Source organism: Dipteris shenzhenensis, chromosome 17 (assembly GCF_047967505.1).
Source record: "Dipteris shenzhenensis isolate YYH24624 ecotype China chromosome 17, Dip_SZ_1.0, whole genome shotgun sequence".
NCBI classification, from domain to species: domain Eukaryota; kingdom Viridiplantae; phylum Streptophyta; class Polypodiopsida; order Gleicheniales; family Dipteridaceae; genus Dipteris; species Dipteris shenzhenensis.
The window spans coordinates 27,049,502-27,076,863 of NC_141612.1; the positions used below are offsets into that span (position 1 = coordinate 27,049,502).

At 44.4% G+C, this 27,362-nt stretch overlaps 1 protein-coding gene across 1 annotated transcript in view; it reads right to left on the bottom strand.

Moving 5' to 3' along the window:
* The window catches only part of LOC147891914 (rhomboid-like protein 14, mitochondrial), a 41,486-nt gene extending 26,237 nt beyond the window's left edge, over positions 1 to 15,249 (bottom strand). The window contains exon 1 of the mRNA XM_087388789.1: positions 14,703 to 15,249. Within this exon, the coding sequence (XP_087244915.1) occupies positions 14,703 to 14,918 (216 nt within the window). The 5' untranslated portion in view covers positions 14,919 to 15,249. The remainder of the gene's footprint in view (positions 1 to 14,702) is intronic.
* Between the last annotated feature and the right edge of the window lie 12,113 nt (positions 15,250 to 27,362).

Consider the following 27,362-nt stretch of genomic DNA (forward strand, 5'->3'; position numbering starts at 1 on the left):
AAAATCTGGAGAGAAAGAGGGCAAAAATGAAGAAGAAGGTGGAGGGTGGAGAAGAAGATGATGAGGTGGCATATTGAAGCTACAATGGGCTAGGGACTCAAGGAGGCTCTGATACCAAATGTTGGAACTTGGGGAGAGAGGAGAGCTTCATCATGGAGGTGAGTGAGAACACATGAGATATTCAAATGGGTGTTCTGTTCATTGTGAGAGGGAAGTCCCTCTTTTATAGAAATGGAAAGAGGGCGTCCTAAATCAATGGCACCTCTCCTACATCAATGGAGGTAACTCCTAAATCATAGGAACTCCACAATCATAGGCACCACCCCATGTGGGGGCCTTTGCATTACATCATCACCTGTGTCATGGTCTATGGCACTAAGTGTGCCTCTTCTACACACACACACACAACCATATGACTGCTAGGGGATGCACACATGCACCTAGCAAGTCCTTGATCACACATATCCCAACAAAAGTTTCCTACAATATACTCCTTCCTACTAAGAGTAACCTTTTGCAACCATCTTGCTGTGCATTTTCCCAGTATACCAGTTGCATTCAATGCCTCAGCCTGCATGCTCCCGTAGAGCTTGAGTTGGCTTCGTTACCATGCCCGCAAACACATCTCCAAGCTATCCCTCCAGACAGCCCCGTGTGAGGCGGTGAATGCTCCTTTGAGCCATACACCTTGCTGCCCTCGAAGACAGCCAAGGGTGAAGTCTCCCTCGGAGGTATGTCTGAAGTATACAGCTCCTTCTGGACCCTCTGGATGATGGTCTAAAACCATGCCGTCCTGCTGCTCCAAACTGCTGCTGAAGACCTGCTCCAATGGATGAGTTGTGAGCCCCAAATGGTTCCCTTTTATAGGGGCTGGTAGCCCCAAAAAGAGACCGACCAGGCAGGCCGACCCCTCAGTTTGTGGGGCTGTCCTGCTGGTCTGTGGGTACACTCCCACATGCAACCTAATGGCTGCCCCTATGGATCTGCCTGCTGATGTGGGAGTCTGCCAGTGGCCCAGGCCATGTACAGCCCCAAGTCGGGGTCTTCTGCCCCAAACCAGACCATACCCTACTCCAAATAGGGGCCAATCAGCTCCCGCAGTCCCGCCTCTATTCTGGGACTGTCCAGGGCCTGGAACACTTGCCCTTGCTCCCGTACACACCTGCAGGCACCCATACAACAGGCGCCTATGTTCCGTACCATTTCTGCAGGATCGCGTGCTGCTGGCCTCATCTCCCATGCTGGAACAGCTGTGCAAATATGCTGCCCTCTGTTCCTGACAGTCTTGTTGCAGTCCCACACCAGTCCTGCCCTTCCCGAGAGCTCTACCTTGCCAGGTACTTTCCTTTGTGTGCTGCCCACATGGCAGCCTTTGTGCTGCCCATGTGGCAGCCCCCCCATGCTTTTCTTTCCGAGCGTGCTGCCCACATGGCAGCCTATGTGCTGCGCATGTGGCAGCCACATCATCCTCAAGTCCACCTCCCACATGCTCTCCTCATATGGGGGCTTACAAATGGGGAGGTGACTTTTCCAACACCATACCACGAGGGTCTACCAATCTAGGTGCTGGGCTAGACATGGCATAGGCCAGCTGTATGTCCCAGTATCCCCAAGAGTCCATCACACGAGGGATACCCGCAAATGAGCCCACAGCTCATATATATAGACTCACCTAGAGGTATCCCTAAGCCAAGGGCACCCATACACTAGGTATTGACTTAAAGCCACTTTAGATGTTTTTAATGCATCCACCACTTGGCCCTATTCCCATCCTAATTGCCAACCCATGCTATGACCTTGGGGTCATAATATTTCTCCCACCACAAAACAACCTTATATTAGGAAGTTTTGGGCTAGGAAATCTCGACCCTAAGTTCTAACCCCATCCTAATTGCCAGCCCATGCTATGACCTTGGGGTCATAATATTTCTCCCACCACAATTAGGAAGTTTTGGGCTAGGAAATCTCAACCCTCTCCAAGGAGTTGTTACCACTTGATCTGTCCTTCCATTTGATAGGAAGCTTAGAGACTATACATGTTCCTAAGAGACTTCTCCCTATTATCCAGGATCGCTTCGGCAAATAGGAATGTTACTTTCCTAAGGGAATATTTCCCCATGTGTGGGACTAGAGGAGGGTGAAGGGTTCAAGGGCCAAAGTGAGGTGGACAAGGATGAACAGTTGATAGGTTATGGCCACGATGACGCACTTCTAGTGAACCATTACACGTTTTTGACTTGCCCGGAAGTGTAGGTCTTATTGAAGTTTTCAATTTTGAAGAAGTGAAATTCGGATTTAGTATTTTAGAAATTCATTGCCTTTTTATGATTGTTCCAAGTTCTACTAACTATTTTTGTCCTTGGAAATTCTCCCCCCCCCCCTCTCTCTCTCTCTCTCTCTCTCTCTCTCTCTCTCTCTCTCTCTGCGCTACCCCCTACGCTACCCCTGTGCTACCCCCTGCGCTACCCCCTGCTCTCTCCCTACACTACCCCTCCGCTACCCCTGCGCTACCCCCTGTTCTCTCTCTCTCCCACTACCCCTTGCGCTACCCATGCTCTCTCCCTGTGCTACCCCTACGCTACCCCCTGCTCTCTCTCTCCCGCTACCACCTACTCTCTCTGCTACCCCCTCGCTACCCCCTGTACTATCCCCTGATCTCTCTCTCCTGCTACCCCCTGCTCTCTCTGCTACCCCCTCCGTACCCCCTCGCTACCCCTCTCTCTCCCCCGCTATCCCCTCGCTACCCCCCCCCCCCGCTACCCCTCTACTACCCCCTCCGCTACCCCCACTACCCCTCTGTTACCCCTCGCTTAGCAACCCCCCCCCCTCTGCTACCCCCTCCGCTACCCCCCGCTATCCCTTCTTTGCCCGCTGCTGCCTCCCCCATAATGAAGGGAACAGGGGGATGAGGATAGGAAACTAGGCGGGAGACCCTTCGGTCCAAATTTGCATACGCGTGGAGATGGGGAAGGGGAATGGTGACAAGGCGAAAACACAAAAGCAACTCAATCTGGAGGACTTCAACAAACGCAGCAACCGGAGCGGTTTGACACTAGACAACACCGCGGCTCAAAAGAAAGGGGCCCACCCAAAGTCCATGCCGCTCACCACATCCTCGACCTCTATGGTTACCACCACTATTTCACCACCATCATCCGCCTCATCATCTACGCCACCTCTCTCCTCCCCCTCTCCTGCATCATCATCACAAGTCTCCTCTCCAGTAGCCTCACCACTGGCCCCACCGACCATGGCTCCACAATACTTTCCCCTCCTATCACCTCTACCTCTCAGTCAGCCACCCTTCATCACCTCGTCCGGACTCGCTACTCTACATACCACTCCCTCGCCCAGATCATGCTATCCCCACCCTCAGTACAACCTCAGCAGCCCACCTTCATTCCAACCCCTCTCGAGATCCAGTTCCCACCTGGACCAGGACATCTTAGGCCCCCACCAGTTGCTTGGGACTCCCTATTGGCTGAGATACATAGCATCCGGGCCCGTCAGGCAGAGCTGACACACTACACCCGGGAGCAGGCCCGATACACCCAGGAGCAAGCCCGCATTATACACGAGCAGGGCACCCTTATCCAGGGACTCAGGCATGACATCACACAGCTTCGAGAGGAGCTCGGGACCCTTAGAGCAGCGCCTGGAGGGACCCCAGTCACAGAGATGGAGGCACAGATAGCCACGATACAGTCGGCTATAGCAGAGACGACTAGATGGGTGGACGTGGCAAAACGGGAGCCCGCAAAGGCAACCGTTTCAGCTGCCATACAGGTGTAGCAGCAGAGGGCTTCGAAGGCCCTTAACATCCGGATACGAGGGATCACGCGAGACAGCACCAGCACCACTACGACGCCCATGGAGGAGGCGATCACCTTTGTGACCACTACCATGGGGGTTCCCGACCATGGCATAGAGGGAGCATGGCGTGTTGGGAGAGATCCCAACCGAGAGCAACCCCTAGTCATTTGCTTCAAAGATTCACATGCTCGACTAGCGACACTCCGACGCCGAGCCGCTCTACGAGAGCATCCCACCCTGTCCATGGACGAGGATTTGACACCACTACAGATTGAGGAGCGACGAGTTCTTCTGCAACAACGGCATGTTCCCCACAAGGAGGGGAAATGGGCCGTGGTTCGAGATGGTAGGTTGTTGACCGGCACCTGTCGGGCTCCCAATCTGTTCGGACAAGCACAGGTTGGACAGATGAAGGAATCAAACAGGGTTGTATCACCGACCCTGTTTAGCCTCTACATCGATGAGCTTGAGACTTTCATGGGGGCGTTCGGAGGGACCGGTTGCTCACTTGCCGGGATCACCATCAGGATTCTTCTTTATGCAGATGACGTGGCACTCTTGTTGTCCACACCCGAGGGTCCAGTGACACCTGGATGCACTGCACGCTTTTTGTTTATCCCATGATTTGGAGGTCAACCTTGGCAAGACCAAGGTCATGATCTTTAACGCCTCTCGAGCAAACATGCAACGGAAGCAGTTTACTTTTACTTTCGATGGGTCACCAGTTGAGATCATATCCTCATACACTTACTTAGGGGTCATCTTCTCCAGCCCGATCTTCACGATGAGACCAGCGATGCATGCCAAACTGCGCAGGGGATACGCCTCACTAGCTCGGCTAGAGAGACAATGCTTCCACTCCCACTTCCAGGACCCTCGAACCAAGGCTCTTCTCTTTGACTCCTTGGTCCGACCAGCCGGTATGTATGACAGCCCTTGTTGGGGGCCAGACATGTCAGAGATAGAGTGGACACGGGTGGAGCGCCTGCAGATCCTCATGCTCTCACGGATGATCCAGGGGAAACCGTCTGTACCACATCACATCATTCAGGCCGAGTTTGGTGCTTCTCCACCTCTGTCTCCCTGATGTGCAGTCCCCATATGATCTAACCCGGTGAAGATATATAATGGTCTGAAAGGCTTTCTTTCTTTCTTTCTCACAGCTTTCAATTCATCATATCGACAGTCTCCACCCTCTTTTCCGCACTGCACATCCAATTCTTCTTCTTCTTCATTATTTTGGATCTCAGGCAGGCCTTATGAATGATTTATTAGTACAACCCTGCAGGCATTGCTCTCCTTACACTTTTCTTAAAAAGTGTCCCTCCAATTATTTTAGGCCACCTGTTACACTTTCTATTCTGAGTGACATCTCCAGCTCCATACATGACATGACCCCAGCACTCCTAAAACCTCTGACCTGCAAGCAAACACAAGAACACACCAAACGTGAGGAGACTGAGCAAGTTGCTCACCACCAAACCATAACACCTACGAGATACGATCCCGAATCAGGAGATGTCTCCTCCGAGCCATGAGCTAAGCTACTCACACGAACTCCCAACCAGATCTGACCAGCCTGGTGTCCCATACCACCAAGTGGCGCCTAGAGGTCTTGGATCTACTGCTGGGCCTTGGGCTATGCTAAGATGCACGCGCACGTCCACAACTCAATCCAGGATCAGAGCTAGCACTAGGGAGCTAGACTTGCTCCCATCGGCTCCCCAGTCAACCTGAGAATCAAGCCTGTCTATCTCTAAGCCTCCCCAGGCTACCTGAGCTAGTCTTGTGTACCCCAATACACGTCAGATATCAATCCATGCACATGACATACTTCCCCTCCTCTAAGAACTCACTCCTGAGTTTGCTAGAAAACCCGGGAATGTCCTCTGGAGGTTAGGTAATGTCTCCCATGTGGCATCCTCCTCAACGCAATCCTTCCACTTGATCTTGTTTTCAGTAATAGTTCTATTCCGAATCTGCCTTTCACGAAATTCAAGAATACTCTCACGTTCATGTGGAATAAAAGTTAAATCTGTAACTTCTATTATTCTTGAGGAGAAACAAGTTGATCATCCGCACTTAGTAATTCTTTCAGTCTATAGACATGAAAAACTGGATGTACTTTAACATCAAGAGGCAATTCTAGTTTATATGCAACTGGTCCAATTCTTTTCTCTGTGCAGTACTAGGAGCATCATGACACTCCAAGAGAATCTTGGATCGAGGATCCAAAACATCTGGCACACATATCTTTCCATTCCGGAACAGCAAGCCGTTCCTAATCATCCACTGACGTCCCGCCGCCTATACTATAGGTGGCACAATCCCTGAGTTCTGGTCAACCATGGAGCTCCCATCCTAGACCTTCTGCCAATAAGAACTGAAAAGACTATTAGTTGTGCAAAGCTCTCTCAAGGATTGAAATAGGTCTGAGGATATTTCCGTAAATGACATAGTATTTACAAACTTAACTCGACTTCAGGCATCCGCCACACTATTCATCGAACCCTTTCGATAACGTATTTCAAAATCAAAATCTTACATTAGCTCTGCCCATCTAGCCTTTCTTGCCCTCAATTTTGACCCGTCACACACATACTTATTGACTGATGATCTGTCAATACAAGAAACTAGCTTTTTACTTTCAAAAGCTACAGGTCTGCCCTCTTAGAATAAAGCTGCCCCAATTGCAAAATCACTCGCATCGGCCTCTAAAACATAAGGCCGGGTAGGATCAGGTAATGCCATAACAGAGGCTTCCTTGATAGTTTGCTTCAAGGTTTCAAAAGCCTCGTTCAATGCATCATTCCAAGATATCCGCTCGGTAGACCTACGTCCTACGATCTTTCAATATGTTGGTCAAGGATGCCGTGATCTGTGAATAATCACGCACAGACTTCCATAGAAAAAACGTAAATCGTAGGAAAGAACGAAGTTGTTTCACAGTCTCATAAAGAAGTCACATTTACTCATCTTGGCATAGAGCTTATGCTGTCTTAAAATAACTAAGACAATCCGGAGGTGTCCAATGTCATCCTCTAGCGATCAGCTATATACTAAGATGTCATCTAAGAAAACGACAACGAATTTGCCCAAATAATCACGAAACAAATCGTTTATCACTTGTTGGAAGGTAGAAGGAGCATTCGTTAAACCAAAAGATAATACAAGAAACTCGTAGTAGCCATACCTAGTTCAAAAAGTGGTTCTATCTATGTGTTTAGCATAGATACGGATTTGGTGTTAACCCGTACACAAATCAATCTTAGTGAAGTACTTCGCTCTAGCCAAACAGTCTATCAAATCATCTAAATGAGGAAGAGGGTATTTATTCTTAATTGTCACTTTATTCAATCGTTTATAATCTACACACATTCTCCATGAACCATCTTTCTTCTTTCTTAAGAGGGCAGGTGCACCCCACAGTAATTTACTTGGGCGAATATAGCTCGTATTCAGATAATCTTGTAGCTGTGAAGCTAACTCATCCAGCTCGAGTTGGCTCATCCTATAAGGTGGAATACTAATAGGTTGATCCCCGAGTACTAAATCTATGCGATGATCTACTGCCCGTTCTGAAGGAAAACCTTCCGACAGTTATGCAGGGAATACGTCCATGAAATCATCTAACAACGTTCTCAATTCACGGTGTTCAAACACACTAAAATCATTTTTGTTATTAACAAAGATAACAAATGAATACTATAAGGTGGAATACTAATAGGTTAATCCCCAGGTACTAAATCTATGCGATGATCTACTGCCCGTTCTGAAGGAAAACCTTACTACAGTTGTGCAGGGAATACGTCCATGAAATCATCTAACAACGTTCTTAATTCACGGTGTTCAAACACACTTAAATCATTTTTGTTATTAACAAAGATAACAAATGAAGAAAGCGGAATCAAAACACACTAATACACATCATAATGAGAAGTGTTTATTATATTCCAAAGCTGCATCGCAAATACAATAGGTCCCTGAGAAGAGGGGATATTATCACATTGAATACAAAAGTGCATGTCCTTGTCCAAAAAAGAGAGTGTATGATCTTTCCATCCAATCCGAATATCGGGTTTTAAACCACTCTATTCCGATTAACAAGTCCACATAGCACATAAGAGCAACTGTGTAGTCTTGAATCCGGATAGAAAGTTCATAAACCTTACGATCCCAAAACTGCTTCCCAACTGGAAGCTGCACCTCGGGTGTGATCGCTAGGTGTCGTGGACAGCCCGATCCTTTGCACAAGTTTATAGTTCACAATATTGTGGCAACTGCAACTCTTTGGTCGCTTACTTCTCCATAAGCTCAAAAAAGGTCATGGGGGCCAAATAACGTATTATTAAAAGTGCAATTACAAGAAAGTGGGCAGGTAATGACATTTACAAAAATACATGTCATTGATGCTTGATTAGCTCCCTTAGCTTTGGTACCTTGTCTCGCATGGAGCTTTGGTCCTGGCGCTTGCATCTGGTTCTTGCGCTTAGGACAATCATTCCGAGTGGGGCCCCGCTCCTCACAAAGTGTCATTTCTTTAACTTCAAGGTGTGTAGGAAACGGGCTCAACCATTCTTCGTCTGAGTCGAGTTCTTCTTGAAGGCGTCGTTGTAGGATCCCGTAGGATAGAATAGATGCATCTTGCAAGAGGGGTGAGAGCACAATGAAAGAAAGAAAGATGGTGAGAGAGAGGACTCTCTCTTATAGAAAGGGGGAGAAGGTAATACCTTCCCTACATAGTGACAATCAACCCCTACATCAGTGGGAATCAATCCCTACATCAGTGGGATTGCCTTTGTCTTACATCATCACTTAGGTCACACACTAGACACATCATAGCACTTGATGTGCCTTTACAACACACACAAACACACATGTGACTCCCCTAGATGCACACATGCACCATAGAGCAAGCCCTTGATCATACTTACCCCAACAAACCCCCCCTCAAGGGATTGCCTCTTGCAGTGTCAAGGATACATCTAGTCTCATAGTTTCTCATGCCATCTCATGGTGGTCAAGGATTAATCTATGGCTAGGATCTCATGCTAGCAAGGGTTCCCAAGGGTGTGAGGTTCACAGAAATGGGATAGTCATATCACATGGCCTACATCATATGGTGACCAGAGGTGATTTACATAACATATTCTTTTTGGAGTACTACTCCAGGCAGAGAACCTCAAAATTTGACCAAGTGATGATAAACAAAAAAGACAAAGTGCCTAAAAAGCATAGTCTTCATCATGTGGAGACTCATCAAATGAAAGTAGATTGGCAGTTTCTGACTTTGTAGTTTCTTCCTTTTTGGCTTTACAATACTTTTCATGGTGATTGTTTTTGCCACAATGTTTGCATGGATTGATCTTGAAGCAATCTTTTGAGAGGTGATTAGTCTTCCCACAATGTTTGCAAGGTGAAAACTTGCCCTTCTGAATTTTTATGGCATAAGCTGTGTCATTGCCTCTCTCGTAGGCTGTGTCATTGCCTCTCCGGAGTTCCATGTGCCTTTCTTCTTCTTGAAGAGCAGTAATAAGACCTTCAAGAGTAGGATTAGGAAGATTTTTCAGAGTGGTAACAACATGATCATAATCTTCAGGCATACTTTTGAGCAATACTGCCATTGCATCATCTGTAGTGATTGAAGAGTTGATAGAAGCAAGTTGAGTCATAAGACTCCGCATGTAATTGACATGGGCAGCCAAGGGAGTGCCATTAGCCATCTTCAATTCAGAGAAAGCAATTTTAAGTGACAATTTTGAGATGTGAGAGCTAGCACCAAAAATAATGTCAAGCTTCTGCCAAGCTTCAGAAGGAGATTCTAAATCAGAGATATGATGGATATAGTCATCTCCTAAGCCAAGAGCAATGATGCCATAGGCTTTCTCCTCTCTAGCAGGATCTCTTGCCGGGCGTGTCGGAGCTGAGGATTCTCCAGCATTAGAGGCTGTTGACGAAGAAGTTGAAGCAAGTTTGACAAGCCCCCAGAGGTTTTCCCTCATCAATGCAAACTTAATCTTCATCTACCATGTGTGAAAGCCTTTACCATTGAACTTATCCATATTCAAGATGGTAGCCATGAGAGGGTCTAACCCAAAATGGGCAGTGTCTACTCTCTTACAAGGCTAGAAAGAGTTGAAGAGCTTCAAAATACAAGATTTAGAGTAGCAAAGACTTGTAACTAAATTCCAAAATACAAAACATAATGGAAATGATGCTTCCACTTGCATGCTTCATAGAGGTGGCTAAATGAAAGTATTCCAAGCAAATCCAGGTGTAGCAACTTAAAGCAAAGCTGTAGCCATAGTTGTACTGAAGCTATTCAACACTAAAGTAGCATCTAATGTAGCATCAAACTCACAACCTTGTCAAAACTGTCCAAAACAGAGACCAGAACTTGGAGGGTGCAATTCTCACAGCTCATAGCTCTATTCAAGGGGATTTTTATGCAGGAAGAAAAGCCTTATACCAGAGAAGAGCTACCAGCAAGGAGGGGCGCAATGTTGCGCCAAGTCGCCATAGCCAGGCTTGAGAAGACAGACTGGTTTTTCGTCGTTTTCTTCTCCATCTCTTGTCCGAATGAGCTCAAATTTCAGCAGCAGCTTGCCCTCAGTGTCGTCCATCACGGGCTCATAGGAATTTGCAGATAGGTAAGTACAAAGGCGGCATTGCGCGAAATTTCGTCAGAGAGTGTGAGTGTTGGCATTGCGCGTACAGTCAAAATTTCTCTGATTGCTTGCAGCTGGAAGTTTGCCCATACGTGAGGAGTTTGCAGCTCAAAGGGTTTGGGCAATGATCGTTAGTAGACAGAGAATAGAGCTCTCAAAAATTTTGGAAAGAAGAAGGAAAATGGAGAAATGAGAAACTAGTAGTTTATGCTAGAGATAGCATCTAATGCTAGGCTAGGCTAGATCTAGAACCTAAAGCTTTGATACCATTTGTAGGATCCCGCAGGATAGAATAGATGCATCTTGCAAGAGGTGTGAGAGCACAATGAAAGATAGATGGTAGATCTCTGTTATGATTGTGAGAGAGAGGACTCTCTCTTATAGAAAGGGGGAGAAGGTAATACCTTCCCTACATAGTGGCAATCAGCTCCTACATCAGTGGGAATCAATCCCTACATCAGTGGGATTGCCTTTGTCTTACATCATCACTTAGGTCACACACTAGACACATCATAGCACTTGATGTGCCTTTACAACACACACAAACACACATGTGACTCCCCTAGATGCACACATGCACCATAGAGCAAGCCCTTGATCTTACTTATCCCAACAGTCGTCAATTGACTTCGACTCCTTGATACTAGTTGTTGATTGGAAGAACTTCCTCTTGTTCTTCCCACTCGTGTCGGCAGTAGTGGTTCCCTTTGCGCTGGCCATAGTATCATCATAGATGCACGCATAGTTCATGGCCTCTTGCCGGGTCCATCTTTGTAGCTCTGGTCTACAAATCACGAAACTTCTAAAGATAGACTTCAAAAGTCAAATTCAGCTTGGACATATCGAGGGCCTTAAGCTTGCCTACGATATCATAATCCTCCTCCTCCTTCAGAAACTCATTCTTGAAGACCTCTTTAAATTCAATCCATGTAGCAAGCTTCAATCGGAGTTCTTGCCACCACAATAAAGCCTTTCCTGATAAATACCCTGCTACAAGTTGCATCTTCTTTTCATCGGGATAAGAGTGAAACTCAAAGTGTACTTGCCACTTGTGCAACCAAGTGTCAACCACCTCCTTGGTTCTGGATTTCTATTCTCCGGGATAGGGATCTAGAGTAATATTTGGACCTAACACTGAAGCCAAAGCATCTACATGCATGAGTGCTTAAACAATGATGATCAAAAGTGTGATCGAAGCCTGAATCTCTTGGAGTTGCTATGTCAACCCCGTTTGATTCGCATTAACCAGCTCAAGCTTTACATCGAGAGCTGTGGTGAATTCACTGAAGACAGTCTTTGTAATCAAATCATTGTAGAGGCCCTGGTCGTCCCCTCCATGGTTATCCATATCTTGATCACCCTCTTGAAGTCTGGGTTCAACTGAATCGCCCATAACCGGAACTAGATTTGCTGAAGAGAGTAGTCTAGAGAAGAGAAGTAATAGGTAGCCTCAGAGCTACAAGACTGGAACGGAGTGAAAGCTGGCCACGAGAAAAGGAGGTAACGAAGGGAGATCAAAGCTGGCTAAGGAGGAGAAAGGCTGGTTCTGAGCTAGCAATCAGCCGAGCTGACGAACAATAGAACCCCCCTCCCCAATCTTGGCTGAACGGTGATGGCGCTGGTCCGTACGGTCATCTGCAGCAAGCCGTACAACATGGCGGGACCGGAAAAAGATGGCGTGGAGGGGCTTCATGTATACGCAGTCCACGGGCTAGGGTAGTGAGGCGAACCATCCAAGCTATAAGGTGGGTAAGCCAAGGTTTTAGAAAGCCCACCCTCCTATTTTGAAGGGGATGGTGCTTTTCTTATCCTCTAGGGGCCCCTCGAATACAACTCGGCCCAGATCGCAACCCTTCTCCAACCTACCACGCACCTCTCCGTGCTCCATCTCTTCGTGCCATCACGATAAATAACTGCGCAGCCAATCCCGTGCGCAGGATCTCTTGGGTTCCGCCTCAGCCTTATGCTTAGCGGCTCCTCTCACACATCTCCTCCAACCCTAGGGTCCTCACCGCTCCCTCCTAACTACACCTCTCTCTCTCACATAGACCTTTACATCTAGAAACAAATTCACACTTCTCTCACTCTCGCTTTCCTTCTATCCTACTCCAGGCAACCAACGAACCAACAAGCACTTGCAGGGCATCACCAAGAATTTCGAATTTGAGACATACCTGGAGGAAATTGTGTCCAAACTTACTCATAACAAAGATTCATACCTCAGGAGTTGGCTCTAATACCAATTGACACGACCCCAGCACTCATGAAACCTCTGACTTGCAAGCAAACACAAGAACACACCAAACGTGAGAAATCTGAGCAGGCTGCTCACCACCCAACCATGACACCTACGAGATACGATCCCGAATCAAGAGATGTCCCCTCCGAGCCACAAGCTAAGCTACTGGCACGAACTCCCAACCAGATCCTGACTAGCCTCGTGTCCCATACCACCAAATGGCGCCTAGAGACCTTGGATCTGCTGTCGGGCCTTGGGCTACGCTAAGATGCAGGTCCGCGTCCGGCCAGGATCAGACCTAGCACTAGGGAACTAGACTTGCTCTCATCGGCTCCCTGGAAACTGAACCTCTGGGACCCCTTTATAGGCCCGGGCCCCAATGTGCCAAACATAGCGAAGACCTAAATCTAGTTCGTACCCTTGCCACTCAACCCAAGAATCAAGCCTGCCTAGCCCTAAGCCTCCCTAGGCTACCTGAGCTAAGTCTTGTGTACCCCAACACACGTCAGATACCAATCTGTGCACATGAGAATACATCTAGGGCTTGGGGGGGGCGAGGAGTTCCCCACCAAGATCCAATTCTACCATGACCACTTCCAGAGGGTCTCAGAGCAGAGTCTTGTCATCATTAGACCTCAATATCTCGAGGAAAGGAGAGTCTCACATGCACTGAGGGTCGCCATCGATCAGTGGCGAGTCTCATCACATCAGTTGCGGATTGAGTTAGGGAGAGCTACAGGCATACCCAGAGAGCAAAGGGCTTACACACTATGCCAGATGGAGAAGATCGAGACAGAGGAGCATTTTCTAAGTCTATTACGAGATACGAGCACGATACCATTGCCTCTTTCAGGAGGGGCATGGCTTTGGTCCACTTACATGGCTGATCCATTTTCACGATCAGGTCTGTGTTGGGCTCTACCTGATTGAGATGTGCCGACAGAGTGACACATTGACGCGACAGATCAAAGAGCAACAGAGACTAATGCCACGGGCCACCGATATCGATAGGTCTCAGACTTTTGTTACAGACTTTTATGCATCTAAGTCAGCTGCCAATGATGCTAAGGGAGAGGAGCTTGAGCAGATGAGAGCATCATGGATTAGCATTAGAAGAGTCCACCACGATGCTGCCAAATGAGGGACACACACTCCACGTGCGACACGGATAGGGACCAAAGCACGCACGATCGAGGTTCGGTCTATCTCAATCCTTCTTAGAGGCAACCGCCAGAGGCGAGGCATCACCCTTGACGTAGCCCACCAGATCCAGAGATCGAGGAGACCACGCCCTCCCCACGCTGCGAGATAGCTCGACAGATAGAGATACGAGACCTCACATCTCATCAGAGAACCACTAGGTTACCTGGATATACGGAACCTGAGCATGTACTAGGAGTGCTAGCCCTGGGCACCTAACACTTCTCTGTTATTTGGCTTTCGCCACTCTAGTATTTCGACACTTGATTCATTAGTTTTAGCACTTTAGCTTTTTAGCTTTCAGCAAGGGTCTTAGTGAGCCCTTTGCTTCAGCCATCAATGGCTTGTATGAGTTACCCTTTTGGCGTGTACTTTGTCTCATAGGCCGCCAAGGCCTCTCGCAGTTGTAATCCAAAAGATGTGAAGCGTGACGCTGGAGGACGGTGTGTGTTCGACGAGACCTGACCGTGGAAATCTGACTTTTAAGTCCCCTAGGCACTACATTATGCCTACGAAAAGCATAGAAAAGAGAGAGCAAGTTCAGCAACTAATGATCCTTAAGAAAAGGGCGGGAAGCAATAGTCCATGGTTGGTGCAGCAGCTCTGCATCATCCTGGCAATTACAGGATAAAACGCTGGTCTGGAAAACACGCTTTCAGTCTAAAAATCACCATGCTCAAGAAAACGTGATTGTGTTACGTTGAGCCCAACGATTGCTTAGATGGGACATGAAGAATGAACGCCTACATCATCGCTGTCAAAAGCTGCATTAGAAAGCATACCCGACGGGAACGGTCACAAACGCTATTCGAATCTGGAAGCACTTTGGCAAGCGGTCCAGGCTTCAGGAAGACCACAACATGGATGACGATCAGCCAGAGAGTCACTGGAATGGCAGCTGCATTCCGGAACACAGGAGCAAGAATCGTCGAGAGCCGCAAATTTTGATGGGCTCTTCCCGGTCGTGCAGGCGTCCGTGCTCCGCGGTGCTCACTCATTTTGGCGATAATAAGGCGAAAGCTGGTGCGTAGGGGAGGGGATGAGTCTCAGGAGGCGCGTGTTGAGGCCGTGATGCCCAAGGAACATGTTTCCAGGCGTCGGGAGTGGCGGGACGGCGCGACGAAGCATGAATTGGAGCGACCAAAGCAAGAATGGAGAAAAAAAGCTAGCAAAGCGATAGAAAGGAGGAAAAGATGCGGGACTGTTTTCTGATTGGAAGATCGGAGATGACGATCATCAAGGAAGTCTGAAGCCCGTGAAGAGAGAGAGAGAGAGAGAGAGGAAGCTCTGTGGGAGGAGGCAAGACAATGAGCCGCTGCTGCAAAAGCCCATGAATGAGGTAGGAGAAGCAGATACTGAGACTGGGTCTATTGATATATATATATATATATATATATATATATAGGAGAGAGAATATTCAACGCATTTTTGTATGCTTGTTGACTGCACAACGTGACCTCCCCAGGAGATACCGCCCCTGCTTACTTTCTGTCCCAGACTTCTGCTCCCCATCTTCTACACTTTGGTCATTTTATTTATCACAATCCAAATTTTACTTTACTTTTAGAGCCCAAAACCTCTCCACACTATATCCAACACACTTTGGTAATCATCACAATCCAATCCAAATTTCGAAACCTCTCCAAACTATATACAATGAACCTCTTCCACATATCTCATTTTCACCCCTCCAACATATTTTTCTCTCAATTTTGTAACATCTCCGGAATTTTAGGTAATTTAGTTATATTTTAGCTACACAATCGATCGTCCACAAATTCTCAAGAAAAACCTTCGAGATTCAAAACCCCACGTTTTGTGATTTGTTGAGAAACATGTTTTCTCCAAACACTCGCCCAATGCCCCCATTGCCTAGCCTAATCAATAATAATGCTCTGTATCCATCAGCATCGTACTACTTACTACGTCTTCAATAGTCAACTGCTCCAAATCTCATCATCATTTATCTATCACAGTCAAAACTCATTCACTCTTTTATGAGCTCCTAATAACCTTAAAAGTTCCTGTGCTCAAAAGAAAATGTTTTTTTCATTTAAAGACATCATCAAGATTAAAGAGGAATGGAATTATAAAAGCCTATAAAACAAGGTGAATCGCATTCAATGGGCCTGTCCCATAGCGTATCTTGAATGTTCGATCCATGCTACTTGCTTGAACAGAAATTTCGTGAACTTTCGACTCCAAATGTCAATGCAACTTGTACAAACACGATCGACTCCAGCTTGTACAAACACGATCCTGCAGTGAGCTTTATGCCCGCAACAATCTTTGTTCACAGCCTGTACAACAAGCAACTGTCCATATTGGAATAGCAGCATGGTGGACACGGCTCACGATTTGCAACGACGAGCATGTAGGCCTGGAGGAAGAAGACATGTATCCTTGGCGGCGGGCCAATGACGGAGCACCAAAAAAAGTCAACGAAATTGAAGAACAAAAAAAGCCTAATTTCACTTCTTAAGGATCAACTACATTACTATGACCTACCCTCTTACAAGGGCAGGCCAAAAATATACTATAAGCGAGATTTATAACACAATATGAAAATCCTATCCCTTAAAATTAAAGGCAACCTTCAACTCTAGCCGAGGTTTTTCAATTTGAAATGGGAATTTTGTATGCTCAACTGGGTTTCGTGAGCACCAAACTCCAAACTTTGAAACTACACTCTCTCTCACACTAAACTCCTTAGGTGCTCCTCTCTCTCTCCCTAACCTCCTTAGTTTGGAAGCTACTAACTAGAACACTGCTTGCACTAGCATAAAAAATAGCCCAGCAAATACTCACAATGTAGAATTTTATTGCAACCGTTGTAATTGACTACTATACAATCTAACTATTTCCTTAAGGAAGAGTTTCCACCCAAGGCTTGAGGAGAAGCCACGTGTCTAGAGAGGAGGGAGCTGGGATGTGACGAGGAAGTTGGAGGGGAGAGCTTGGAGGGAGAAGAGGAGAGGAGTTGGGGTCGTAGGGAGGAGGAGGGAATCTATGGCTCTGACAACGATGAGAAGAAGGGAGTCTGGTGGCTCTATGGCTCTAACAACGATGAGAAGGAGAGGATGGCTCTGACAACAATAAGAAGGAGAACCCTCCTCGACTAGAGCACCCTTACTAACTCCATCCCTAGTCCCTTCCCACATCCGCTCGTCTACGACCCATCCCAACAACTCTACCTTCCTCACTTCCTTAAGGAGCTAGAGTGCCTCTTCTCGTAGTGGGAGGCCATTTTTAATCACATTGGTCGCTACCTTCGCTACCTCACAGATTCTATCTCGAGCCGAATCACTAATTTCTACCATGCTTACCTCGCCAAGGCATCGCTCAGGATGGCATATAAATCCATATTTTCATTTCAGACCTAGTTACCTTAGCTGTGTGGAATAAGCTGCCTCCTAATGCCACGGATAATGAGAGTAAGCCAAATTCCAAACCGCTTTAGTGACATCAGATTCCTTCAAATGGATTCGAGCCATCTATTTGGATCATCCATCTTTAGGCAATATTTTTTTGTAAATTCTACCACCATCGTGGTCTCTCCTTTGCCAGGTTGGTTGCATTTGCTTTACCATTCAAAACCTCATTTGAGCTTGAAAGCTCCTCAATAGCTTTAAGGCTTCCCCTACTAGCATTTTTTGTTTGGTTGCTTTGTATCATGTTGCCTCCTTGCAATAGACTAACCATGCCACCTTCGGGTATGCATCTCAAGGGAAAGGTCAAAGAATCCTTGGTTTCCCACATAAAAATGAAAGAGTGATGGCCCAAGAGCTAGCATATACTCTAACAAGGTGTGTGGGTTTCCCAAATTTGCACACAACAACAGGGAAACTTTATGATTGAGGTCAGCATACATTGGCATGAGAAAGTAGAGATAAACAAAACTAGAAAACTAAGAAATGGAGCAAAGGGCAATCTTGAATGGAGATTTGTTTGTGGTAAATAATGTTCGTGGGGCAAAATTGTAGAATGCAAAAGATGAAGATGAAAAGTGATGTGGGATTTTGATTTGAACCATAGCTACGCAAATCATTCAAATAGGGTGCATTTGAATTACCTACCATGGTAGGGCCGATCAATGGTCAGCATAAATTTCTAGTTGAAGTTTTGTCAAAGTCATCTAATCCTCAACTAGATTCCAAGGGGAAATATTCTATCAAACGCCAGATATCCTATTCACAAACCATCAAGTTATGCAATTTGTAAACCATCATGTTTGTCCTTTTGGCCTTTCCTTCGGTTTGGAACAATCAAGTTTGTCCTTTAGGTCTTTCCTTTGGTTTGGATGTTTGCTCCTTTCATCTCGGCAAAACTAACATTTTATCTCCTCAAGCTCCTTTACACTATAGAACTCTTGCATTGAAATCTAAGGATCTACGTGATTGGTACTGCATATGCATGGGAAACACAAATTGTGTGTTAGCAGAATGCGTGTTATGATATGGGAATCCTAACAAAACTCTCCTCTTTTCCATTTCGGATACACTCCTTTACCTGGCATTTCAACATGTGGAGAGAAACAAAAGCAAATGGGCCAAATACATAAAGATTGGTCATTCTTAGCTTTGATTTTTAGGGCAATTTTTTTTGGAGCTAGCTTTGGTGGGGTACTTATTGCAATGACATTCGAATGATATACCTTCATGTATACAAGAGCAAGTATTTGGCTTTAGTAACAAAAAGGAACTACCTAAGTTAATATAAAGTAGCAATTCTAGCCTGCATTATCTTCCCTGAGGAGGACATGAATACACTAAGGATGGAATTACGACTCTAGACCATCGAGAGATTATGTATATTTTTATTACATAACATAGCAATCTTAAATTTGTTGTCTCAAAATCTAGTACCTTCAAAGAAAACATAAATATTCATGGAGTTTTTAAGCTTCAAAATAAAAATATCATCACACCATTTATATATTATGGATAATCTACAATAGCTTCATGCACACCTACGATGAGTACACAAGCTCCTAGCACTAGGCATCGTTAGCCGACACTAGCATTAGCAAAGGCACCACCAAGCTACGGCCACAACTCAACCAGAGAGAGAGAGAGAGAGAAAGAGAGAGAGATTATATGGTATGAATGTATTAAAGTCCTCTTCAAGCCTCAAGATCTATGGGACTTGTGACCTCTATTAAATTAAATGAGTAACATGACCCATGTACTACGGGTTAGAGACAAGTTAGAGACCTGCTTTGTTGGGTCTCAAGGTGTGGATCTTCAAGGAATATAATTTCAAGTTTCAAGACCCCTTCACTATAGGAACTTATTGGCTTGCCTCTATGCTCAGTTTACTCAACCATTCACTCTCTCTCTTTTCCTCTTACTATCTCCCTCATAGACTAACACACACACACTCACACACAGGCACATGCACATGCTCACAATCTTTTTCTCTATTTTCCCCTACTTTTCTATTTTTTCCCTCCAACCCCCCTTATCTTTTCCCCCGATTTCTCTCTACTATCCTCTTATTTTTCCCACTTTTCTTTCCAAGTTCTTCTCTCTTTTCCCCTTTCGCCCCCCTCTCCTTTTTTCCTAATTCCCCCTAATTTTTCCCCAAAAAAATCCTATTTTTTTCTAATTTTTTCCTTTTTTGCTCTAGCCCCCCCCCCATGCGCCCCTCTTTCCCCAAAATTTTCCCTATTGAGAGATCACGCTCAACATCATGTGATTACATGTGCATAGCACTAAACATATAGAGTGCTATAAAGGAAAGGCTTAGATGCCCTAACCCTAAATGGGTTTGTATATATTCTACATTTTCAACTAAATCTAGTATGCAATCAGTCATTTGTGGTGTGCTCTCAAGCTGTGCCCTCTCTCCTCATCTCCACTCTTCTCCTCTCCCCTCTTCATATTTTGTCATGGTATTAGAGCATAGTTCTACCTTCCGCTGAGGCGCCATCCTTCTTGTGAGAGATCCAAAGATCAAGAGAGTTCTTGAGCCATCTTGTGTTCATTCTTTCACTTCAGTTGAGTGATAGGATTTCCGTTCACTTGAAGAATTTTCCGTTCATTCAAATTCTTGAGAGTCTTTGTGAGGATTCATCGATAGAGATTTCTCCTAATGTGAGACAGTTTTGCATTCTTTGAGAGAGGATAGGTATCTCCGAGAGAAATAAAAGTTATCTTATTGAGAGCTTTCGCCTTGAGAGTTCAGTCTATTTAGTATTGAGAGAAAGACAGAGTTGTTTGGCTGCAAGCTCCAAACAACAACAAGCTACACAAGCTCCGGCTCACTCCAAGCTCTTGCACACCAACTCCTATGAAACCCAAACCTTTGAAATGCAAGCAAGGCGACTTAAAACATATTCTCTACAAACACTACTGCATCCTTTGCAAGGACACTATGACAAAGGCGGCCAGGCAGCTTCATCCCACAACAAGTTAAGGCCTCAACTCCATAGCCTCTCATTAGCCCAAGGAAGGCTCCTGCGACTCACGGTAGCTCTTGACGTTAATTACCTTCTATGGGAGAAGCCATCAACGGGACAACTCCATGACATCCTTGACTCACCATCACCCCTACAACGGTGGCTTCTTCTAAAGAAGCTCTTATAACTGCAACAACGTCAAATCCTCCTATGCCTGCAAACGACTCATCGACAGAGGCGCCACAAACCGCTCACAGCCACCCAACAGCCCTTCTACAGTGCTAATGAGCCTCACGGCATCCAAACACCACAAGCGTTCAGCCACAGCCTGCACTAACTACATCGGCTCATGGCTTCACCATCTACAGACATAGTCCACCTTGTAAGCAAATGGCTGGACCTCCAACCCGAGTGACTCCACTACTGTGACAAAAGGCTCCAACATCTTTTGACAACCTCTCAACAACCGCCGCCAGCAACTTTGGCATCACATCCTAAGGCACACAACCTTTCACAACTCCATTCCCAACCAAGCTTTTATGGCTCCTAGTGACTCAAAGGTACAATGGCCTAGCTTACTCCATCGATAAACGAGACAACTCCCACCTCCTGCTTCAAGCGCTCATGCCTCAACAAGCCTCAAAGCCCATAGACAACAGCGTTCCACTGGCCCTATTGACAACTCAAGTAGTGATTTCTTCATGTAAATGCCAACGGCCAACTCCATCGCACAGCACCAATACACGAAGACCTCCACGGTACAGACTAACAGAGATTCTTTGGTCTTGATAGAATCTTATAGATTCCATCAAAATTTGTAAATATTTTGGTTACTCCACATGGCAGGAACCTTATCCCAACGTAACCACACAAGGGGGGGCTGGTCAAGAAAATGACATGTGTCACCCCTGGTGTATAGCCACATCATCACTCTAGCTTGGTAGTCGCCTACCACATCAACAACCTTATCACTCTTTGTTATGTAGCAAGTTCACTTGCACAGTTTATGGCAAAACAATCTCACTAGAATGCAGCCGAAAGAGTCTTGAGATACATCAGAGGTACAAGACAGTTTGGGATAGAATATAGAGGAAGTCATCCAAGGTTGCATGGATACTGTGATAGTGACTATGCCAGAGATCACGAGACCAGGAGATCCACACAGGGATGTGCATTTTTCCTTAGTCAAGGTGTTATATCATGGTTGTCAAGCAAACAACCAACTGTTTCTTTGTCTTTGACTGAAGCAGAATATAGAGTACTCACTATAGTTGCATGTGAGGCTATATGGCCTAGAAGACTATTGTCAGAAACAGATTACTTTGATGAATCAAAGCCAACAACAATACACTGTGATAATCAACTAGCTCAAGCATTGGCCAAGAATCCAATATATCACTCTAGGACAAAGCACATTGATGTCAGAGAGCACTTCATCAGAGAAAGAGTGTTACTTGGTGACATCACACTGTAGCATTGTGATAGTAAAGGGAATGTTGTAGACATTTTTACCAAACCACTTAGTAAAGAGCTTTTCAAGAAACACCAACAAGCTCTTGGTTTGATGCAGAGGAAGGATAGTCCCATTAAAGGGGTGTGATGCAATGTAATGCTCAGTCCTTCTTCGATTTCCCAAAATCATCATCTTGAGGGAAGGCCTACTACATGTGCATAGCACTAACACATATACAGTGCTATAAAGGAAAGGGTTAGATGCCCTAACCCTAACCCTAAATGGGTTTGTATATATTCTGCATTTTCAACTAAATCTAGTGTACAGTTAGTCATTTGTGATGTGCTCTCCAGCTATGCCCTCTCTCCTCATCTCCACTCTTCTTCTCTCCCCTCTTCATATTTTATCATTCCCATGTTTCCTATTTACCCCCTTTTATTCCCACGTTCCCTTATTTTTCCCATTTTTTTCTAATTTATCCTAATTTTTTTAAATCTCTTCCTAATGTCCTAAATTTTTCTATTTTCTTTTTTCCTATTATATCTCAAGAAAAAAAGGTCTCTAATAAAAGTCACAAGAAGGATCCCAAAAAAATTTGGCAAACCATTGGAAGGATAGCCTATATGGCATTGTATATTTTACAAGATAGAAGTAAGGTTGAATTGTGAGAGCACTGTCATTTTAGAATCTCTTAGTCATGTTTATGTGTATTTGTGACAAAAACAATGTACATTTTGAAATAGAAATATATGTAGTACATTTCAAATATTTCAATGGTTGCATACTATGACTTCTTATGAATGAAAGATCCAAGTCTTGTTCATTGCAAAAAAAAAATTATTACATTTGATGACACCAATTGATGAACAAGGTTTCGCACTTAGCTTCTATCTACCCATTTGTGGTTTACAAATATCTTTGAGTGTCTCCATTAGCGTGTTTTTGTGCTACATTTGAGTTCTCCAAAATCCGCCTCTTTCTTTCCTTTTGAGCCAATCTGAAAGGATGTATTAACTTTCTTCTTGGCTTGAAGTCTTTGTAGTATTCCTTGATAGAACCAAATGAAGACTTCTTTTAAAGTGGGCATTAGAATATATAAAACTAATATTGTTTGCTTTAAAAAAAAAACATGCACAAAAACATGATATTGTTCTTACCATGTAATGAGTGATGTTACATGTTGTCTGAAGGAAAAATTGATGTAATGGATCATACCAAGGTCTACGGTTGTGAGTGTGATCACATGAGTAAGTGTGTGAACACTTGTGTGTATAGGTATGCTTGAGTTAGGTGTGATTGATGATGTGTCAGTTAGTAGGTGTGATTGAGTGAATATAGGAGTGTGGTGTGTGATTGAGAGATGCTGATCTAGAAATCAATGGAGAAATTAGTGGAGCTTGGCTCTCATGTATGTATCAAGTGCCTATATATTGGCCTTCTCTCATGAATAAAGTACAAGAGTTATTTTGGTCATTCCACTCCCATCTTGTTGCTTAGCCAAGATCCAACATTTTCCAAGCCTCTTTCATCGCCTTTCCAAACTCTTTACCGCTTCTTCAAATGCTTGTTGATCATTTTTGCTAAAGGTGGCTTGGTCACAAAAAACAAAAAGCTTATCTAAGCATTTCCACACTTTTGCCTTGACATCTCTTGCCAATCCATTTACCCGATGATCTTTGACAGCATTGTGTACTTTTCTCCACAAGTTATACTCCACCAATAGATGGCTTGATAGGAACATCTTTTCCATTTGTAGATTTTTAAAGATCCTTTGTAATATGTACATCATCTCCATGGAGACCAATTTCTGATAGCACTGCTTCTAATGATTGTAGTGCCTCTTTTCTTTTGCTCTCAGGGCAAAGTTTCCATGCAAATCAAATATATAGGAAAAGTAGTTTCTCAATGATCCTACATAATGCATGCAATGTACGAATGTGAACATTGCATAATGGGATCTCAAGAACTTCTTTGAAATTTTTATCTACTGTAATCCACCATTTAGAATCTAGGACATGCGCTGGTTCGTTGCAGTACAAGCAAGGAGATTTTGAGTTACCCCCTTTGCTTATATTGAATATACACTTGAGTGTCTTTATGTCACTTGCCATATGCCATTCAGTTTGAAAATCACCCTTCCTTGGAACATGAAGATGGTGTCCTTGGACTTGACTCTTGATAATTGATGGTATATCTGTTTAATGAAATACCCGATAAAGTACTGCATGGTCCTCAGTCTTCACCTATAATTTAAAACCATAGGTTTGCAAGATATATGATATAAAATTTAGTACATTTCGAGCAAAGAATAATTTGGAAGGCGATAGTTTACATACCTCAAATGCACCCAACCACAATACGTGCTTTTTCGATTGGACACTGAAGTACCTTGAGCTGGACTTTGTGATCGATTGATCAAGTGCTCAATTCATCAAAGTGATAGAAACTCTCTCTATCTTTTTTTCTGTGACTATTTCACACTCATCGAGCTTCACAACAAACTTCAAAACTCCTTTACATTCTTTAAATGTGATACTGTAGAACTCAACCATAAGTCTCTGCAATTGTTCAAGATCTACAAAAATATTATTCCAAGCATTATATGTAGTGCTTCCCTTTTCACTTTCATATACACTTTCGATATGAAAGTACTATCCAATAAACTTATCAATTTATTGGCTGAGATGACCTCATTTCTTCCACGCTTATGCTGGTGTTGGTAACAACACACATTTTATCCGTTGATCTTTTAATGTTGATGACACAACTTTAAATATTGAAGCATATCCCTTTCTGCTCACATCAAGAGCCTCTTGAATTTTTGTGACATCAGCTTTACTTTTCGATACAAAGTCTTCAAGAACTTCACGTTTTACCTTCTTAAACTTCTTTTCCTCCATCATGTTCTTTGCAACAATAGTTGAGACTAAACCCTTCATTTGTTTAACCAGCATTAAATTAGGGTCAACAATTTCTTTATGAGGTCCTCAAATTTCCCTACAACAAGTATACTTTGCAATATCATAGATTTTCTTGCAAGACAGACACACATATACAAATATAATGGCTAAACAAGATGTACTCTTACCTTGCTTTCTTTACTTTGTCTTTACATCCTCCAGTGCTAGCTTTTAACTCCACAATGTTTCAAATTCTCTTGCTTCATTGTCTCTCTCCAAGAACCGTTCTCTTCATTCTTGCTCTCCGTAGCTCATTCTTTGTCTTTGAATGCTCTTCAATTTCCCTTTGTAGTTGCTCTTTCAAGTTTGAATTTATCGACATTTCTTGCGCCTTCTCCATTCTTTCTCGGACATACAATGTCTTGTACGTTTCTACAATTGAATGTTGAGTCGAAATGTATCCATACATGCCATTGTTCCCATCACCCACAAACCTCAATAGTGTTGTCGGATTAGAAAATGGAGGGCTCGAATTTATCAATGGACATTTTGGGTAAATATGTCCGTCGCACCATAAGTCGATATGTTGGGAGCCTGCTCTTCTCACGTTTTCCTTTTGCTCAGCATTTACAAGCGAAACCTTTCCTCTTTTCTGTAGTAGTGCATATTTTTCTTCTAAATCAATGTGCAAATGGTGTAGTCGCTTCTTTTGAGGTTATGGTTGCATGCAGCCATTTCATGAGGGTTGGTTCTTCATCTCATTTGCTTTTTATAAAACTCATCTAATCTTTCACAATAACCATTCAAATATTTGAAAAAAAACAGATTAGTGATGGCGTGATGGGTTCTTTATGAGAGGCCGCCGTCGAAAGAGATGCAGAATCTATATGGAGAGTTTAATGCAATGTCTTCTCAATTATTTGAAAGGACTTTTTTTTTCCTCCCTGGACTGACACACCTGTGGTCCTGAACTGATAGATATCCATATTTTATTGCTTTTTCCACATTTTAGAAGATAGATAAAAGAGAAAATAGCGAATTTCTTATAGGGCCCCAAAATGAGCTCCTTTTTTCCTAATGAAGTGGTGATACAAAATCGCTCAAACGAGCCGAGAGACAGAAGCATATACATGCCAAATATTTACAACATTGTTTGTTACAAAATTGCCCTTTCAAAAAGGGTGATACAAATCACTCAAACGAGCCGACATACAAAAGCATATACATGTCGAAGTATATACAAACTACTACTAATACTATTACTACTACTACTCATCCAAATCGTCATCACCGTACTCATCATCGTCTCATGGTCGTGCTGGCCTGATCCCTGGCCCTCGTGAGCTACGCCTGATCCTTGGCCCTCATCAAAGCCGTGTAAGCCAAATCCCTCGTCATCATTGCTCACCTCCGTTGTTGGGACATTCGAGCATGTATCCTAAGAGTGAAACCATATTAATTGAAAATTAGATTGGGACTTAAAGAATAAAACAATTTAATAAGTGAGATTACAAGTAGGAGTAGACTTATACCATGCAAGCAGCCACCTCAGCCCAATCGATTGTCACTCCCATGGCTTCCATCTCAATAAACCACAGCTTCGTTCCTATGCATAATGCATGTCTTGCCTCTTTGTCTCTGGGAAGGTGACCCATTGCAACTTGCTGTGGGCCCAGTTTATGAGAGTTAGATAAAGTGCATGCAATATGTAATAAAACAAATATAACAATAAATTAAATGAGAAGAAGTAGACTTACCACCCATGTCTCAAATGCCAACGGTCCGCCTGCACCAAAGTGCAAAGTACCTACGGAGTCCAACCGTCTCCTCGCAGCCCTCCTTTGACTCTCGAACTTTGGGAAGGTCCCTGTACTCCTTGAAAAACTTATGGTCAGCTTTGTCTCCCCAGCTGAGTATAGCCTTCCCCTTTGTGATTGAAGTACGTAAGGTTGACCCATGATGCTTCAACTTGTCATCTTGGTATTGCCAATCAGTAGCTATGCTTCTCTTGAAGTGGTGGCTCATCAACTGCCTCATGGTGGCTAGCACTTGTGAGCCCTTTTTATTTTCTATTATCTCTCGAGCCCTAGTGATTTCATAGTACAAGTCCTTGGGCGGGAAACGAGGAGTCATGGGAGTAGCAGAGCTGGAGGGGTGTTACTACGAGTGCTTTTGGAGCGAGGAGTAGCAGAGGGAGTGGGAGAGGGCAAGGGACTTGACTGGTACTAGGTCTCATGAGTGACCAAGTGGAGACCTGTAGGGATGTGAGTGTGCTGACTCGTCTACATCTCCCAAGTTAGCACAACAGCCTCAACCCTTCCTACTCTTCCTTCCCTTCTGATGGGACCTCAATCGAAGGGGCTAGAGGAGATGGCTGTCGAGTAGGTCCAATTGTCGGTGTAGGAGAGGGAAGAGCTGAGGTCCTCTAGGGTAGCAAAGAGAAGAATCTCGCAGGAAAAGAGGAATAGAGAGAAAGCATATGCTTATGCTTATGGCATGAGCATATGAGCATATGCTCATGCATGAAAAGAGAAGGAAAAAGAAGAGGGGAATAATTGTGCCACACACTTTCATTCCACACTCTCAAAGCATGTGTAAAAATAAGATCTCTCACATACACACACAAATGTCATATCTGCATGCCAACTAATCTAATGATCAATGATACACCATATGCACATGGATGCAA